The sequence below is a fragment of the Cupressus sempervirens genome, chromosome 3 (genome assembly GCF_028749045.1).
Source record: "Cupressus sempervirens isolate cs-2001-9-10 chromosome 3, ASM2874904v1, whole genome shotgun sequence".
In the NCBI taxonomy this organism is placed as follows: domain Eukaryota; kingdom Viridiplantae; phylum Streptophyta; class Pinopsida; order Cupressales; family Cupressaceae; genus Cupressus; species Cupressus sempervirens.
Window position 1 is genome coordinate 450467334 of NC_143120.1, and position 16931 is coordinate 450484264.

General features: G+C 35.7%; 1 protein-coding gene across 2 annotated transcripts in view; it reads left to right on the forward strand.

The window, feature by feature from the left end:
• LOC149567012 (proteasome subunit beta type-7-B-like) overlaps positions 1-14503 on the forward strand; it is a 32371-nt gene extending 17868 nt beyond the window's left edge. For both annotated transcript variants that reach the window (XM_089820216.1, XM_089820218.1), the window contains exons 7-9: positions 11328-11426; positions 11546-11636; positions 14065-14503. In XM_089820216.1, coding sequence (XP_089676342.1) covers positions 11328-11426; positions 11546-11636; positions 14065-14138 — 264 coding nt within the window. In that variant the 3' untranslated portion in view covers positions 14139-14503. The remainder of the gene's footprint in view (positions 1-11327; positions 11427-11545; positions 11637-14064) is intronic.
• The last annotated feature ends 2428 nt before the right edge of the window (positions 14504-16931 follow it).

Here is a 16931-nt window from a genome sequence, read left to right on the forward strand (position 1 = left end):
GTAATTGAAGATCTCAATCGCCTCTTTGAACTTTCTTTTAAAGAAGTTATCCTCCTTGGACACAATTAAAGCATCCTCTAAGTGAATATGATGCTTGGTGGAAGAAGAATGCTCAGCAAGGGCAGACTTAAGAACTCGTTCATGCCTGATATCTGTTGCGTGTTCTTTAAGTCTAGTGACAAAGGAGTGACTTGTTTCACCTATGTAGGGGGTGCTGCAAGAGCAAAGAATCTTGTAGACCCCTAACTCCATAAAAGGGTTCCTAGAGTCGTTAAGTGGGGGAAGGTATCTATTAAGGGTGAGAAAGGGCTTGAAGGAAACAAGAATCCCTTTTTTAGCCAAAATCTTGGAGATTTTGTGGGAGATTGGGTGGTGAGGGTGGGGGAGGGGGGCCAGAGATGTAGAGAAAAACAAACCTGGCACGATGGAAGGCTCTGGAGATTTGCTTGTTGGAATAACCATTCTTCAAAAAAACTTGACGAAGATGAGAGAGCTCGAGAGGTAAGTGATCATCGTCATAGATCCGAAGGGCTCTTAAAGCAAGGGTTTTGAGAATGCCCTCTTTTTGGTTAGGATGGTGGTGGGAGGAGGCATGAAGGTAGCAATCAGTATGGGTAGCTTTATAGAAGATACAATGGCCAAAAGAGCCCTCCTGTTTCTTAATGATCAAAACATCAAGAAAAGAAAGGCAATTGTTGGACTTAACTTCCTTGGTGAAAGATATGCATGGAACTAACTTGTTGAGGTGATTGTGAAATTCCTCCAACTTGTCTAGACCATGGGGCCAGCAGACGTTGGTCATCACATATCGCTTCCACCACTTGGGTTTAAGGGGGATTGTGCGGAGGGCAAGATCCTCAAATTGTTCCATGAAGAGGTTGGCAATCACTGGAGAAAGGGGGGAGCCCATGGCAACCCCTTCCACCTGCTCATAGATCACATCTTGGAAGGAAAAGAAGGTGGAACGCAAGCACAATTTCACCAAAGAGACAATCTTAGCATCAAACTTGCGCTTGACAATCTCGATTTAATCCGGAATGGGAACCTTAGCGAAGAGGGAAACAACATCAAAGCTGACCAAGATGTCACCATCGTCATATCTCGCATCCTTGATGAAATTGACAAAATGGTAAGAATCTTTGATGGAGGAGTTAGACTTACCAACATGGGGGGCCAAGAATTTGGCGAGGTAGGAGGCTAGAAAGTAAGTAGGAGAACCAATGGTGTCCATAATAGGTCTCAAAGGAATATTATCTTTGTGGATTTTAGGGACCCCATAAATCCGAGGAGTAACCTTCTTGGAAGACAACAAACGCTTCTTGATGGTGACATCAGAGGAGAACCCTGCAATGGCTGTTTTAACCTTTTTAATGATATTGGGACATGGGTTGCGAGAAACAACTTTGTAGCTACTAGTATCTGATAGAAGGTCAAGCATCTTGGTCATATAATCCAACTTGTCAAGAGTGACCATTGCATTGCCCTTATCTGCTTTGACAATAACAAGGTCATAGTTTCTCACAAGCATTTTTGAAAGCCAAAAGTTCACCCTTAGGAATGTTGCGCTTGGGAGGCTTGGAACGTCTAAGAGCAAAGGCAAAATCTTGTCTAACCTACTCAGCAACGTCAGATGGAAGAGCCAGAATCGTGTTCTCAATTTTGACGAGGAAGTTGATGTGAGGGATAGAATGAGAAGAGAAGGAGAAATTGAGACCCTGTTTGGGAAAGTTGAAAACAAGGGGGTCAAGAGTGGCACGTGATAAGTTGATCACCAATTTGGAGTCCCAACCATCAATCCTAGTCATTGGAGGGGAAAGGTGGAGAGCTCGAGCGAGGACGAGACACCCGAGAGAGAGGGTTGGAGACAAGACAAGGGAGCCACATGGGCAGACTGCACTATATTCAACGGTATACTCACGAAGGGATGCCTGTAGGCTCGATTATGTTTGAGAGTGGTTGGCCCAACCTTGGGCGGAGAGCAAGAAAGAAGTGACCTGCTACCGCCGCCAATAGAAGGGAGATTGACACAACGCACAGATGAGGGAGGGGCTCGAGGAATACAGGGGATAGAGTGAGAGTCCCCAGAGAAAGTCTCATGGTGCACACAAGCGCTAGCATTGGCAGATGGCTCAAGAGACCCAAAAACATTAATGCAAACACAATCCTTAACCATATTTGAAAGAAAGGAGCCGGAACCATTAATGCAATCTGAAACATTAATGGGGAGACGAGAATATGCACCTGTATTGGTTGGAGAGCCGATGGTGGTAGACCGTTGGAGCGACTGTGAGTGCGAGAGGTTGCTTCCACAAATCCGAGCATTAGCAAGTCCACGATCACCTATCTTTGCGGGAAGAGCAGGAGTCTCCATGGGAGAAGAAGAGGTGATCGGAAGGATGAGAGGTCAAAGCGAACGAGAGGGGTTGGAAGCCTGCTGAAGGGGAGTGTTGGGGCTGAAGGAAAGAGCATAAGACAACGTGTATGCCTGAAGGGGGTGGTGTGTAATGCCCACCATGTCTAGACATCCATCGATCGAGGGGAGGGGTGGTAAAACGGACTTGGGAATGACGCAGACAGTGTATGGCATAGGGGTGGATGGAGAGCGAGAGGAAGAATAAGACAACGAGCCGCATGAAGTAAATGTTTGGGGACGGGAAAGAGAGTGGGGGGATGAAGGGGGATAGTAAGAACAGGGAGAACAAGCATGAGGGCTGAGAGTGGGAGCAGAAAAGGACTTGGTCTGGCCTGGGATACATTGCCTCCGTTGCAGCAAAAAGAATTTCTACTTTTGCCTCCTGGCGACTTCCACTTTCTTGCCCAAGGCTCTAGCAAAAGAGGAAAGATCTAAATGAATCTACAAATCTAGATGCAAGGAGGCAACCAGCTCCAAATGTAGGGGTAATAGCCTCGAGTTTATTAAGTCTATTGCCCTCCTCGTGGACTAAATAACTACTTTGAGCAGAGAAAGGCCAGCCCGAACAAAAATGTGTTGAGTATGGGCATTCCACAGGTGATGGGTCATTTTGACGAAAGTCGGGATGAGTTGACAATCACGACATCTTTTAAGGAATGAAAGGTTTGCAATCTTCTTTGAAAACTTGATCCTGATTATCTCCAATTGCTTAGATTTGTGAGATAATTCCCTCCCATGAAGGGTATCGATTAGAGCTATTAGATTTCCACAAGCCATTAGTATTACTATTCAGTTTTTGGATTTGATTGTGTGAACGATTTTTTATCATCAACATTTCGGATCACATTACGTGATTCATCATCAAGATGTTCATGCAAATGAAGAGAGGAGAAAAATGATAGATTGCAGACCAAGAATCCAATAAAAGGAGGGGGAGAAAATGAAGACAACACAAAGATCGAGAACACCTACCTTCGAGGAAAGGGGAGACCTACAAGATGACTTAACTAGAGGAGAGACAATATGAATAAGAAATAAAAATAAATAACTGACAAAACAAAAGGAAGACGGAACTAAAAAAAAATAAAAAATGAAAATAATAATAAGAATAATGACAAAAATAAAAAATAATAAAATTAAAAAATTAAAATATAAAATAGGGGGAGAAGAAATGTAAATCCAAAAAATAAATAAAAACTAATTAATTTAAAACTAATATATAAATGAATATATATATATATATATATATATATATATATATACACACACACACACACACACATACATGCATATATATGTATGTATATATACATACATACTACATATATATGTATGTATGTATGTGTATATATATAGATATATATGTATGTATGTATGCAAGAGAGCAGGAAAGATTCTAGCTATACAAACCAGGAAAAGAAGCACGAGAAAATAAGCAAAAAGAAGGAAAGAGTACAAAGGGAGAAGAGTACAGAAGATATGGAGGCAATAACCAACTTGCTAATGCAGGCTGCAAAGATAATCATCTATGAATAAGATCTTGGGCTAGTAGGATAGAAAAGCCTTGATTTAAAAGAAGGATCGCTTTTAGGGGGGACATCTCTCTAGTTGGATAACTGCAAGGTAGCCTCAGAAGAGTTAATATTGCTGTACTGGATACCCAAATAGGTTAACATGTGTAAGCTCTTTGCAAGGCAGGACCTGCAATTTGCCATTATACCAGACATGTGCTAATAAATAAAAAAATCGGAAACATTCTATAAATTATGGTATTATGTTGGAGTTGTCAACAATGCTAGCAGTGGTCCCTCACTATATAGCTAAATTTCATGATAGTATGTTTTTGTTACTGATTCTTACATTTATGCATTATAATCCATGCTGAATCTTAAACCAATATGAGAAAATACCAATTTAATATATCCAAGATTCAGCCCAAGATCAGAAAAGAAGAAGTTTTCTGCTTGAAAGATCATATATGAACAATTCGTTCTACAGATACTTCACAGAACATATTCAACATTACCATAATTGACAAAAGAACTGGGGCAACTATTCTAAACCCCTTTAAGATAAGAGCTCGGCCAAACAGGGCTATGAGGCCGAGAAAAACTATAAGGATGGTGTAAAAGAACGGGCTGAAACATTAAAATTTCATGATAATGAGTAATAGCTACCAATTCTTCCATTTAAGAAGTGTAATTCATGCTAAATTTTAACGAAATTGAGAGAAAAAACTAGAGAATGTCCACTTAGGCCATGATTATTTCCAGATTAGAAAAAAGCAAAATATTCAGATTGATATTCTAAAAATGTACATATTTCCTTCATATGTAACACGTTTCATATTTATAGATACCAGAAATAGAGTAGCTGGGACATTTGAACTAGGGCATCCAAACATAGCCCACCTTCAAGCGACATCTGACTAAACAGAGCAATCAGGTAGAGAACAAAACTAAAAGGAGGAAGACAAGAGGAAGGGCTGAAACAACTGGAGAACCCAAAAAGGAGGGGAGAAGGGCCAAACTGAGAGACAAAACGATGAAATTCCCCAAAATTAGGAAGGCCCCAATAAAGCCCAACTCACTAATATTTCTCTAGCAGTCTGAAGTTTGAAGATGATAGGCACAATATGATCTTTTATGGATTCTACTATCATCGTTTTTGCCTTTGTGCTATTTTTCTTCCACTGTGATAATTCTGATTCATTTGTTGGTAAAGTATTTATCTAGCAGAAAGTTGTCTAGATCACGTTCTTCTAAAGCAAGCATCATTATTAACATCCACGATGCAAAGTTAGAAGCACCTTCTAGCCTGTCCTCTGCTTTTGACCCTATTACCATTTTCACAATATTTGAATAGATAAGGAGATCAAGAATTATTTTAAAATTGCTAAATATTCTGTATATAGATCTTTGTTTGAAGCCTACTCTGTTACCATGTTGAAATTTTCAGACTAATTGTAATTTAATATGAATATCCTATGCAGATAAATAATTTCTGATTGTTTAACAACACTGAATTATAAATTTCAGAAGAACTAAATATTCAAAATAGATCAACTTATCAATGATCAGAACAAAAATCCTTTTATTGGTCATAGATGTTCAACTGTACAATATCCTTCACTTGATGTGATATATATAGCAATAGGAGAGACTCTTCATATTACAACTGAAGGTCTCTTGAGTTTCCCAAAATATAACTCTTTATAATACAACTCTACGTATTTCCATGCTTCAATGTATGATGAATGACACGTGTCTTTACATTTAATATTATAATTATCATAAACGTCCTTTTCAGCTGAAGGTGACTACAATGGCATTAACACCCATAGATAAAGATTTCTATCGCAGCTAAAAACTCCAACAGTGTACACTATCCAATCAAGAGCCTTTCGCCAAACTGCTCAAGAGTTGGTGTTCAGATTATGCCATGTGCAAAAAAGCTGCTTCAGACATGCCTCCCTTTGGAAGTCTGCAATAGTAGCTTCCTACAAGGTGCAAGGAGGAAAGATATCAGATTTAGGACCTGCTAGACTGACTTGTATGTTTTTATTGCTGAGGAATGGTCATGGATCTAACATGAGGGTATTCATCTAGCCTTCAAATTTTCACTCACTTTAGCCATACATGTATAGTTTCATTTTGTTAGGAATATTGCATCATGGGATGCATAAAATAATTATTTATTATAGTTTGTTCAATGGGTTATTAGAATAGTGGTACATATTGAGTTGGTAAACACAACTGAATATTTGCGGGAAGTTTTTTGAGGAGCTACCCATGTAATTCATGTAATGAGCAACGGAATAAAATTACAATATTATTCTATGATTCAATATGGTATCAGGCATCTCCCTTCTGAACTTTGTGGTTGAGGAAATGATAATTAATAGAAATAATTCAAGCAGTGAAATGGTTCACAAAATTACTACTGCTTATATTAGCAAGAGGGTATCAGTAATGAATTTATGTAATGTGCCTTTCTTGGATCACCTTATACATTGCCCTAAATTCACAAATCCAAAGTGAAACAAATAGTAAAATATGGTTAGAGATATAATCCTCACCCATGAATATAATGAGATATGAACTTGTGACCATATTAGATAATAATGTAGATATAACTCATGATATACATCCAATTCGAGGGTATAAGAAATATATATCGATCTGCAGAAGAAACCTCAAAAATTATGTGGGAGTTCAACCATAACAAGGATTATGATATAAGACATGATGAGGTGCCCTGAGTATCCGTTACCCTTAGGCCCAACAACAAGACATCCTTTTTGGCCACATGGTCCTTGACCATCTTTATGAGGCAATGCCTAGTGATTTTCCCTCCATCATTCTTGATGATTGTGGGGTTGGTAGGGGAGACTGCTATAGGGTGCCCTTAATATGAGCCTCATCTGTAGGCCCAACGGCAGGACCTTTTCCTGTGCCTCTTTTGGTTTTTAACTGTCTCCTTGAGGTTGTATACGCTGTGATGAAACTTTCACTATTCCCTCTCGCACTCCACTCCTTCCACACGATTGATTATTACTAGACTTTATGTTAATAATTAGACATAAATATATTATGATTCAAGAATTTATCAACTGCACATAATCAGATATATATATTCTTTCATACGATAACAATAACAAGATAATAAGTGGGTCATTCTGCTGTATTCATGATTGCCTCTGCTATGTGTTTGATTGTCCCTGCTGTATGTTTGATGGTCTTTATTGAATGATATCTCTTCCATTGGGCTGGAAGGTTGTAACCCATTGGATAAGAAGTGTTCTTTCACAAAGGCACACCTACGGAATAAGAGATTGCACCTCTTCAATCACCTTATGAACTGCAGTTTGTTTATTGTGTGAATGGCTGTTAATATAACTGCTTCAGTGATTTTTATTTGTTGTAATAACTGCTTGTTAGTATAATTGCTGTTAATTAAGGGAGTCTCCTCTATTAAGGAAGTCACTGCTTTCATTAAGGAGCCACACCTATTGAAATGGTCAATAGCTTCAGCCATTTGTTATAAGCATTGCTGTCTTAATCAGATGCAGTAAAGGCTGCTTGTTGAGATCTGTAAATGCTAAATTCAAAATTGCAATGTCTTATAAATAAGACTATTTCCAGATAATGTGATTTTGAAATATTTCCTCTGGTGTTTATGCTGGAACGGCATCTAAGGTTTGAGTCAATGCCTATTAATAAGGTTTGAGATCTGCAATTCTGCCTAGCGCATTGTGGGGACATGACAATCTATACAGAGAAGAACCGCAGCACCAAGTGATTCTTAGTGGGTTAGATCCAAAACACATTTCTTTTTACCAGCATGACACTCATAACCACACTATGGTTTGAATGACTATCGTGCTTGTTAACTAAATATTAAAAAACCTGAAAGTAAATGATAAATTTGATAATAATAGAATAAGATTTCTTCGAGTTCCAACATTTATCATAGGATTCTTGGGCCAAACATTCTTTCTTGGTCTGAAACTCGAAAGGTCCACCATACCACCATACTGTCTGTTATCTTTCACCTTTTTTCATGTACATCACTTTCTATCATGGTCATCTTCTTTTTCTTTGTGGCTTCTCTAGAACCTGGTTTTAGCGCCAAGTTTGGCAGATTCTTCCTTGTAATTAGGTGCTGATTGCTGGAGGGCTTTATTTTTAGAAGATGAAATGAATAAAGTACTGATTTTTAAATGAAATACAGCCTTCTAAAATACACAGACATTTTTCGTCCTTGGTCTAACCACTTAAAATACCTTTCTTAATAACTAGTGTTGAGGGGTCTAAATTTTTTGGCAAAAATTAGGGCCTCCATTTATGATGTTGAAGACAATTGCCACACAGTTCTATTCACCAAATATGAGTGTTGGAAGTGGTCATTTATACCTTTGCTGAAATGGCTTGATGAATATATTTCATATGTTGCAAACAATCCACAATATGCAGAGTCTGCATTTCACCTTGTAAAGCTATGCCAATTTCAGTCTCAAGCATTAGGAACAGTGTGCTCATATGTACTATCAGTGCTAAAGAATACTGCTTCTCAAGTACTAGTAGAAACTAGAAAGGATGTCATTTGTGAAGGTGCAGAGACATCTGTTATTTATGTATGCTTCAAAGCAGCAGCAAATAAGATACAGCCAATCATAGAAGAGTTCTGATGTTCAAGGGGACATATAAGAAATTAAAAGCCTAGTTCAACATGCTCAATAGTGCCAATACATGCTCCAGAATGCACTCTTCACGAGAAACTCTTGCAGCAGTATTTAACCTTATAAGATCCACCTAAGTTGCTACCAAAATACACCTCAGATCTGCACTGTTCATTCCAGATGCTTTCCAGCCTTAGTCATCTTGCTGTAGCCACTGAATGATTGATAAATTGTCTTTATGATGTGAAATATAAAACTAGACCCAAGACTGTAGCTCCAAACATCCCAGATCTGTTCCATCTATGTTTATCAGCTATGCATGGCTCTATTGGGTCTAAGTACAGCACCCAGCCAGCAACATAATATCTAGAGATTACCGTGTTCTGATCTCAGACCAAGTGCAAGTACTTTCAGCTATGAAATACTCGATCACAGCCTCTAATTGATAGCTGTTTATGTGGTACATCTCTGCAAGAAAACTTCTTAGATTTAGTGTGTGTTTCTTCCAAAATCAAAGACATTTAGCCAAGAACATACAAAGACTTCAGAATACATCTGAGACATTATCAGAATACAAGGATGAATATTGATATGTATGGATGAAGCTAAGGAAAGATTATATAATAATGAAGAAACTCCGTTGATGATTGATGGTGCTGGCTTACCACCTAATGCACGTGAACTGTTTCTGAAGATGGTTACTCTCACAAAGAATCTTACAAACGCAAGTCATAGAATGGCACATGAGATGAAGATGTTAGCGCGGGAGACCCTATTCTGAAGAAACACAGTCTAGATGCTCACCCTCAACAATGATTATCCTTATCATGTTCAAAAGAATACTGTTTGCATCGTCTGGCAATGAAAATATATGGGAAGCCACGAAGTCGGTGATGAAGTAAGATATATGGCCAGGGCAGGATGAATATCATTCAGATTAATCTGTGCCACATAGTCGTCTAAGTGCCATTGATGATGCGTTTGCAAAGAATTAATTGGAAAATATATTGATAAATATATTATACATGGATGAACTTAGAGGAATGGACATTCGAGGGTCTTTACCGTCAATAGTTATCAAATATTAAACAGCCCTTCAAAGTCTGCCGAAGTATGAGAAAAAATACGAAGGCTAATATGAATATTTTAGTAAATCCATATTACCCTATTCAAGTTATCGTAATAGTCTAAATCTGTGTTTAAAAGAAAAGGTGCGATTAGAAAGTGTAATAATATTTTAAGAAGTATGACTTGTCATTTGAAAAGTCACACTCTCTAAAGCACATGCTTATATATATGAGATTTATTTGGGAGAGAGGAGAGAAGACATATTCGAAAACATTCAGATTCATATTCTCAAAGAAGAAGCAATCTATATTATTTTGTATGGAGGGATAAAGAGCTTAATATGGCTTTTCTAATGTAAATTCTATTATTTTTTTATAATAATAAAATAAAATGTTCTTTGTTTATTATTGAAGGCGTGGAGATTTAAACTGTAGATGAATCATCCTTCGTAATTATTTTTTGGAATTCTGTATACAATTTAAATGTTATTAAAGTGGACATGGTCATTTAGCATTTTAAATTGGATCATCACAAATGTTGTGTAATATATAGTTGTTTCCGTATTTGTGTCTAGTTTGTCTCCCTACCAGAGGAGTTAAAGTTCAATCTGGACTAATTTAAGATTGCATATATATTTGATCTGTCGCATCTTGATTATTTAATTGGTGATAGTATAAGTGCATAGAACATTATAAAGTTGTATGTGAAAATTCACTGAAGTTGACTCTATTGCTCGGATGAGCAGAGGCACTAGTCTTTCTATTATTGAAGTCAAAAATCTATATCTTTCTTCCTACAAACATCAAATCTAGTATTGACAAACATTATACAAAACATCAAACCAATTTAAACACTCAGCATCTAGTTTTCATTTTAATTGAGTTCGAGGACCTTGCTAGCCGGAGAACTCCAAAGCTTAAACTTGCTTTAGAAAAACTCTGAACCAAGTGATTAGGTTCGAGGAGAAGGTCTACCCGCCTAGGTGTACTTGAGCCTGAAGTGTAGGGGAATCGAGAAGTATTCTGATTCGTTGGCCAGAGCTGATTTTGGAATCCTATTGGAGAAGTGGGAGGCTTTTGGATTTCCAATCTGCGGTTTTGGGAACCAACAGGGTGATTAGCAATTATTTTGAATTTTAAGAGTTGATTAGATTCTTTAAAGTTCAAACTAAAAAAGAATTAATGTAGCCTTTCATTTGAGAATATTGGGTTATTTTTAAAATCTAAATCCACATTTATATTTTAACAATCAATGTAGCTTTTTTTTTTGGATCTCTATTGTGGGATATGTTGTTTGTTATGGACACAAAGCATTATAATGTTGCCAAATATAACTCCTGGCAAAATTAGTGTGATACTTGATTGTAATTCAAAATCCCAAATTCATATAGTTCTTAAAGGGACCGAATTCTGATCAAAGGTATTGGTTTTGCTAATTATTGCATTCTTATTATTCTCCCAAGTACATGCACACAGTCTAGGATTTTCATATCGATTGGTTTATGTTTTCTTGTCTCGAGGATAGGTGTCACTAAAAAATGGAATTTGGTTATTTGCCAGTTACATTAGAATATTCTAAATGGATTTTGATGATGTTTTCATTTTCAAACATACAAGTATATTGATGTAAAGTATAATTATTCATTTCTGTTAATCTGTCATGCAGAGAGAGGACGGAATATCATTGGTTTGTGATGCTATTCGATCTGGAATCTTCAACGATCTAGGAAGTGGCAGTAATGTGGATGTGTGCGTAATCACAAAGGTTGGGATGTGAAACCCTGGCTAGAAAAGGCATTTCTTGAAAGTGAAAATTATGCAAGTTTGGAAAAACTTATCTTTCAGAATTTCGATGTTATTAAATTTTGGTGGCAACAATAACAGGGTCAAACAGAATATCTGCGCAATCATCAACTGCCAAATCCACGGACATATGTTAGCTCAAGAGGTTACTCATTTGCGAAAGGACATACTGGTTAGTAGCTTTTGCTGTTTGTTCATAATACATAGATTGGCCATGTTCAGATTCTTCAATCAGTTGGTTCCCAATTGTAGTTTTTAAAATACTCACGTAGATCCTTTACAAAGTCTTAACCAATTAACTTTTCCTATTGGTTCCTTGAAGGGTTACAATGCTTGGAATTATAATTAAGTTTGTTTCAACTTTTTGGGTGCTACAATTTTTTAATTTATAGAAATGATGCAAATAAATAAGATTGAGAATTTAGATGGCACTTTTAGAATATTGACATTGTAGTTATTAGCATCATGGTATAACACTAAATAACTACAATCAATCTTGAGTAATCATGGCCTACCACGTCATTCAAGAAGTGGTTCTGGTATTCTTTTGATTGGGCTTATTTATACTTAAAGGGAATGTTCAATGGAGTTTTGAAATGGTGGACATGAGTATGGGTTTTAGGGAGAGGAAACAATGAGTTTGAAGTAGGGACAGCTGTGAAAATACAAGGTAGTTGAAACATTAGTTATACGAGAATATGCATAAGGAAATGCGGTTTATCTAAGGCCTTACTGATTAATATAGAGCTAAACAACTGTCAAACAGTGTCAGTTGAGCCAACATTGGACAAAGCATTGAAAATCCTAAATATTCATATTATAGTTCAAAAAGACCCAACTCAGCCAAACTTAGCACTCAAAAATGACTTGACTTGGCAAAATGTTGGTAATCTTGGTAGAACTTTCTGGAACTCTAGCAATTTTTTTGAAGTGAAAAACAGACAAACACATTTATAAAATGATCTTAGAAAGTAAGCATAATAATCAAGGCATATTTTTTGAAGATAAAAAACCACTTATTTGCACAAAAATCTTCGAAAACACACATTAAATCATGATAAGTTGTAAAATTGATTTTTGTGAACTTATATAAGTGATTACTGATAAGCACAATCTTACTAGTAGTTTTTTCATCCATTCATATCTTTAGACCAAAATAGTCAATACTGCATTTTTCAAAAAATGAAAAAAAATTGCAGTTATTAATTATTAAATTTATTAATAATTAGTGTCAAGCTCAACTGTTCAAGAGTCGTACGATCATAAATTTCCAACTTTACTATCACAATAGCTAGAATTCCACAGTTTCCATAAACATCATATTGGCATGTGGCTTTAACATTTTCTTCCGCTTCTCCTTGAAATCTGAATTTTGTTGTGTTCTAGATTTATGGAAACAATAAACCACGTGTTTTTGGTAGTAATAAATATTTGACGTTCTCCTACATTAGTTAAAAATGGAGTAATTTGAGAGTGGAGTAATTTGTATGCTTTAAAGATGTATGGGGCACACTGTTTTTAATAGTGCATAACAGGAATTAGATGATGTTTTAAGTTTTCTGAAATTGTACTGAAGCTATGACTCGAGAATCTAATTATTATCATATAATGTGCTGTTGTAATGTTTGGTACCTTTGAGGTGCATACCTTTAAGTTTCTTTAGGGTCATCATGCCTCTTTTCAAATCTATTCATCGATGTCAAACCTTTTCAATAATTTGGATCATAAAGTTAATGTTGTACACCATCACAGCAACTTAAGTAGAGAGTATTGATCTAAATGCTTTCTCTTTAAAGTTGTTCGGTTACACATTATACTATTATAGAAATATATAAGATTTTTTCATGAGAAAGTCAAGGTATTGAGTTGGAGTACTGTAAGGGAGAGAATTGTTTGGAGTAAATGCACAACCAATGGTCTCTGGCTGTCCTTGTGCTATAACGCATGCACATTTTTGTCTAGTTTGAAGTTATTTGAGGTTTGACCAAAGGACTTACATAAAAGTGCTTTTATAAACATTCACCAATCTTTTCTTACACACGTCTGATTAATTTATCAGGAATAAAGAAGGATTTATCAAATAGATTTTGTCAGTGTTCATAAAAGATTAGAGCATGTTAATGGGAAATAAACTACCAGAATATAATCCTAGGATCTAAACAAGTAATAAACACTAAAACATTGTAAATATACCTAAATAAGGTAGTTCCCCAATGGTTAAATTGAAGCTATATGATTCAAGTATAAAATAGCCATGTGAGCATAGGAGCCCTGATGGAAACAAGGCACTGATACTGTCAAAGCTTCCAATTATTCTATAGCGTTTTGAGCTACTATTGTTGTAATTGGTATACATTATTGCATTGCACAAGTCTTTAGCAAGAAAATTTATTTGTTGGACCGATTAAGAAAAATTAAATACTAAATCATAGGACATATTTTAAACATGCGAAAACAGAACTGGCAAGCTGGGCCTGCCACATGAAGATATTTGTCTGAATTTTGGTTGTCTTTGAATTGTTTTAATAATTATTATGTTTGTAAATATTCCTTTTTTTGAGACTTCTCTCTGTTGAACTAATATCGTATCTTTAATGCAGAGGTTCTGTCAACCAAAATAATCCCTTTGAGAAAGCAAGTGCAAGTGATTGAAGGAGATGCAATGGAAGAGTAATTCATGATGATAAGCCACAAAAATATTATTGAAATGCCTTCTCAAAAATCTCATTGAAAAATATATTTATAATCAGTTTAGTCTACCTTTCAAGCCAATTGAACTGTTATGCAGAATGCATTGCTCATTTCTCTAAATGAATTTTGTTATTTGAGGATTTTGTGGTACATGATGTTCTTCTGCATCTCACACTGTTTCAAGCAAACACATATTCCATTACATGCCAACAACATAGATTAAAGAACCACCTTTGCTTTGAAGGGATATGGATTTGTAACGTAGGCAAATCATTGCTTTTTACAGTTGTGGGGACGTCATCTTCTGTCAAGTTTGATATGCTAATTAGATTAAAAAGATTTCGGTTTGATTATGTTGTCATCCCTTAAAAAACATATATTTCTTTTAGTGGAAAGATGGAGGCTTTAAGTATTCTTCGGAACAGGCATATACCAAGAAATTGACAAGGTACTTTGTTAGACTATACAATATGGTCAAAGTGATAACTGTTTTCGAGGTAAAATTTTAAGAAATACTCGTTTGAACATATTGTGGATTGTTGGTACAACTTTGTGCAGTAAAAGTTTTGTCGAACTTACAGTGGCTAATGTTTTGGGTATTAAAATTTCTTACACTTATATTTATGAATAGGACATATTTTGTAATTATCATATCTATGAACTTAAGTAGCCTCAATATCATACCTGTTCCTCAAGGAGCCTCAATAGGATCAAATTACAAGTGCATCCAATGAAACACAATAATATTATTAGGAAATGCGATTTTTATAACTTTAGATTACAACAATGATCTTGATAGGTATGACTTGGAATTCATACAACATTAGGAGAAAACTACATATTGTGAAACAAATGTATTGCAGGGTTCTACATTGAAGCTGCTGATGCGTGTGACTATAGTTTGCAAACTATGCCAGTACTTCCCAAGTTTCCACAAATGTTAACTGGGAGTTTTCATAGACCGGAAAAACATGGATAAAAAACCAACAGCAATAAAGTGATGGTTAAAAGACATTTTCACATGTTTTTCTGGCTATAAAACCAAGCATTTTCTCTTTTAAGATGCTGATTTTTAATTTGCTTTATTTTGTAATTGAATTTTGCAAACATGTTTTTAAATTTTTAGTACTCTAGTTGCAGAGTAAAAATTCTGCACTTCGAAAAAAATGGGACAAGTAATAATATATGTGGTCTACTATAATTGCAATTGAAAGTAAACTAGCAATCACACATTAGTGTGCGAGAGGCATGCCATAGAAATATGGATGGTCCACTGAGTATGTGTCCCATTCTATATCTCTCCTTTAATTCTCTCAATATCTCCACATTTCTCTATTGATCTATCTCTATTTCTCTATCTATTTATCTCACATCTTCTTGCTCTATATTCATATTTATTTATATCTTCCTTTGCCCCTCCATATACCTATTTTTCACAAAAAATATACTATAAAATATATGGGAACAATCAATCAATATATTCAAATATTTCTCTTTTCAATTAAGTAGCTACAAATTTCAGATGGCTAGTAGGATTCCTAGCATCTCACAAGGATACCAGTAATTCTTGTTCAATGATTTACAACAATAGGTCCGACTAAGGGAGCTTAGATGTCCTTTAAAATAACCGACTCACCAAATTTGAAATGAGTGGTGAATAAAATGCCCTCACCCATCATGCATGATATTGATTCCCTCATTTATTCTATGAGGAAGCTTGGAAAGGTTTCATTGACTTCAACTCAGCTTAAGAAGAGTGATAGTTAGCACGAAACTTTTCACTAGATTTAAAGACATGCATTGACAGAGTGGATATAAACATGACAACATTATCAATTAAAATTATGAAATAATTGATGAAAGCACTCCAAAATGTTACATATAACTCAACTATATATGTCTCTGTCATTGACCTAACTATATTCCCCTCTATTTGTCTCCCCTCTCTTCATTTCTATGTATATTTATCTCTTATACCTCTACTATCCTCTAGATGTATTTATCTCTTCTACCTCTATCTATCTTTGTATCCTCTTTCTTTTTCTCCCATCATCCTCTCCACATCCGTCTTTTTCCATCACCATCTTAGAAGGCGTTGATTTATTCCAAATTGTTTGGAGTGTAAGATAAGGCACTCTTGGCACACCTCTGTCCGATAGAAATGACACCTTTAATATGAGTGACTAACCATGAGTAGAGTTTAGGTCATGTGTTTGAAACCCACAAAAGTTCTAAAATATAAAAGAAAACATAGTGTATTTGAAAGCCATGTAAATTCTTGAATATAAAAGAGAACAAATAGCTTGTTCAAATCTCATGTAGCTTTCTTCAATATTAATAAATAATAATAGTAAATAACAACAAAGCTTTCATGCACTGTTGTATATCAAAATCACAGAGAATGTCATTATGCTTAAAAATTTATACTTTCCCAATGATCGAAGTAAAATTCTTGAGAGAAATTTTGAATGAGACGGTGTAAATTCACTTCAATTTCTCTAAGTTGGATCTGCACCTTTGAAGATTATAAAATTTCTCCTCTGTAACGATGCGATGACTTCATAAGTTATTGCAATGTATTAAATGTGTCCACTTTTCGTTGTTTTCAAACTGGACATGTTCTAGAAGTCTTGTGTACAATCACTTTTGGATTTACAATAAAGGTGTGCATTTTGTGGGTCCTGTTCATTAGATTAATGGCGTGAACAACAAATGGGTGGTAAGGATATATCCTATTCTCGTCTACTATTCTAAGCAATTATGAATTGTTGATGTG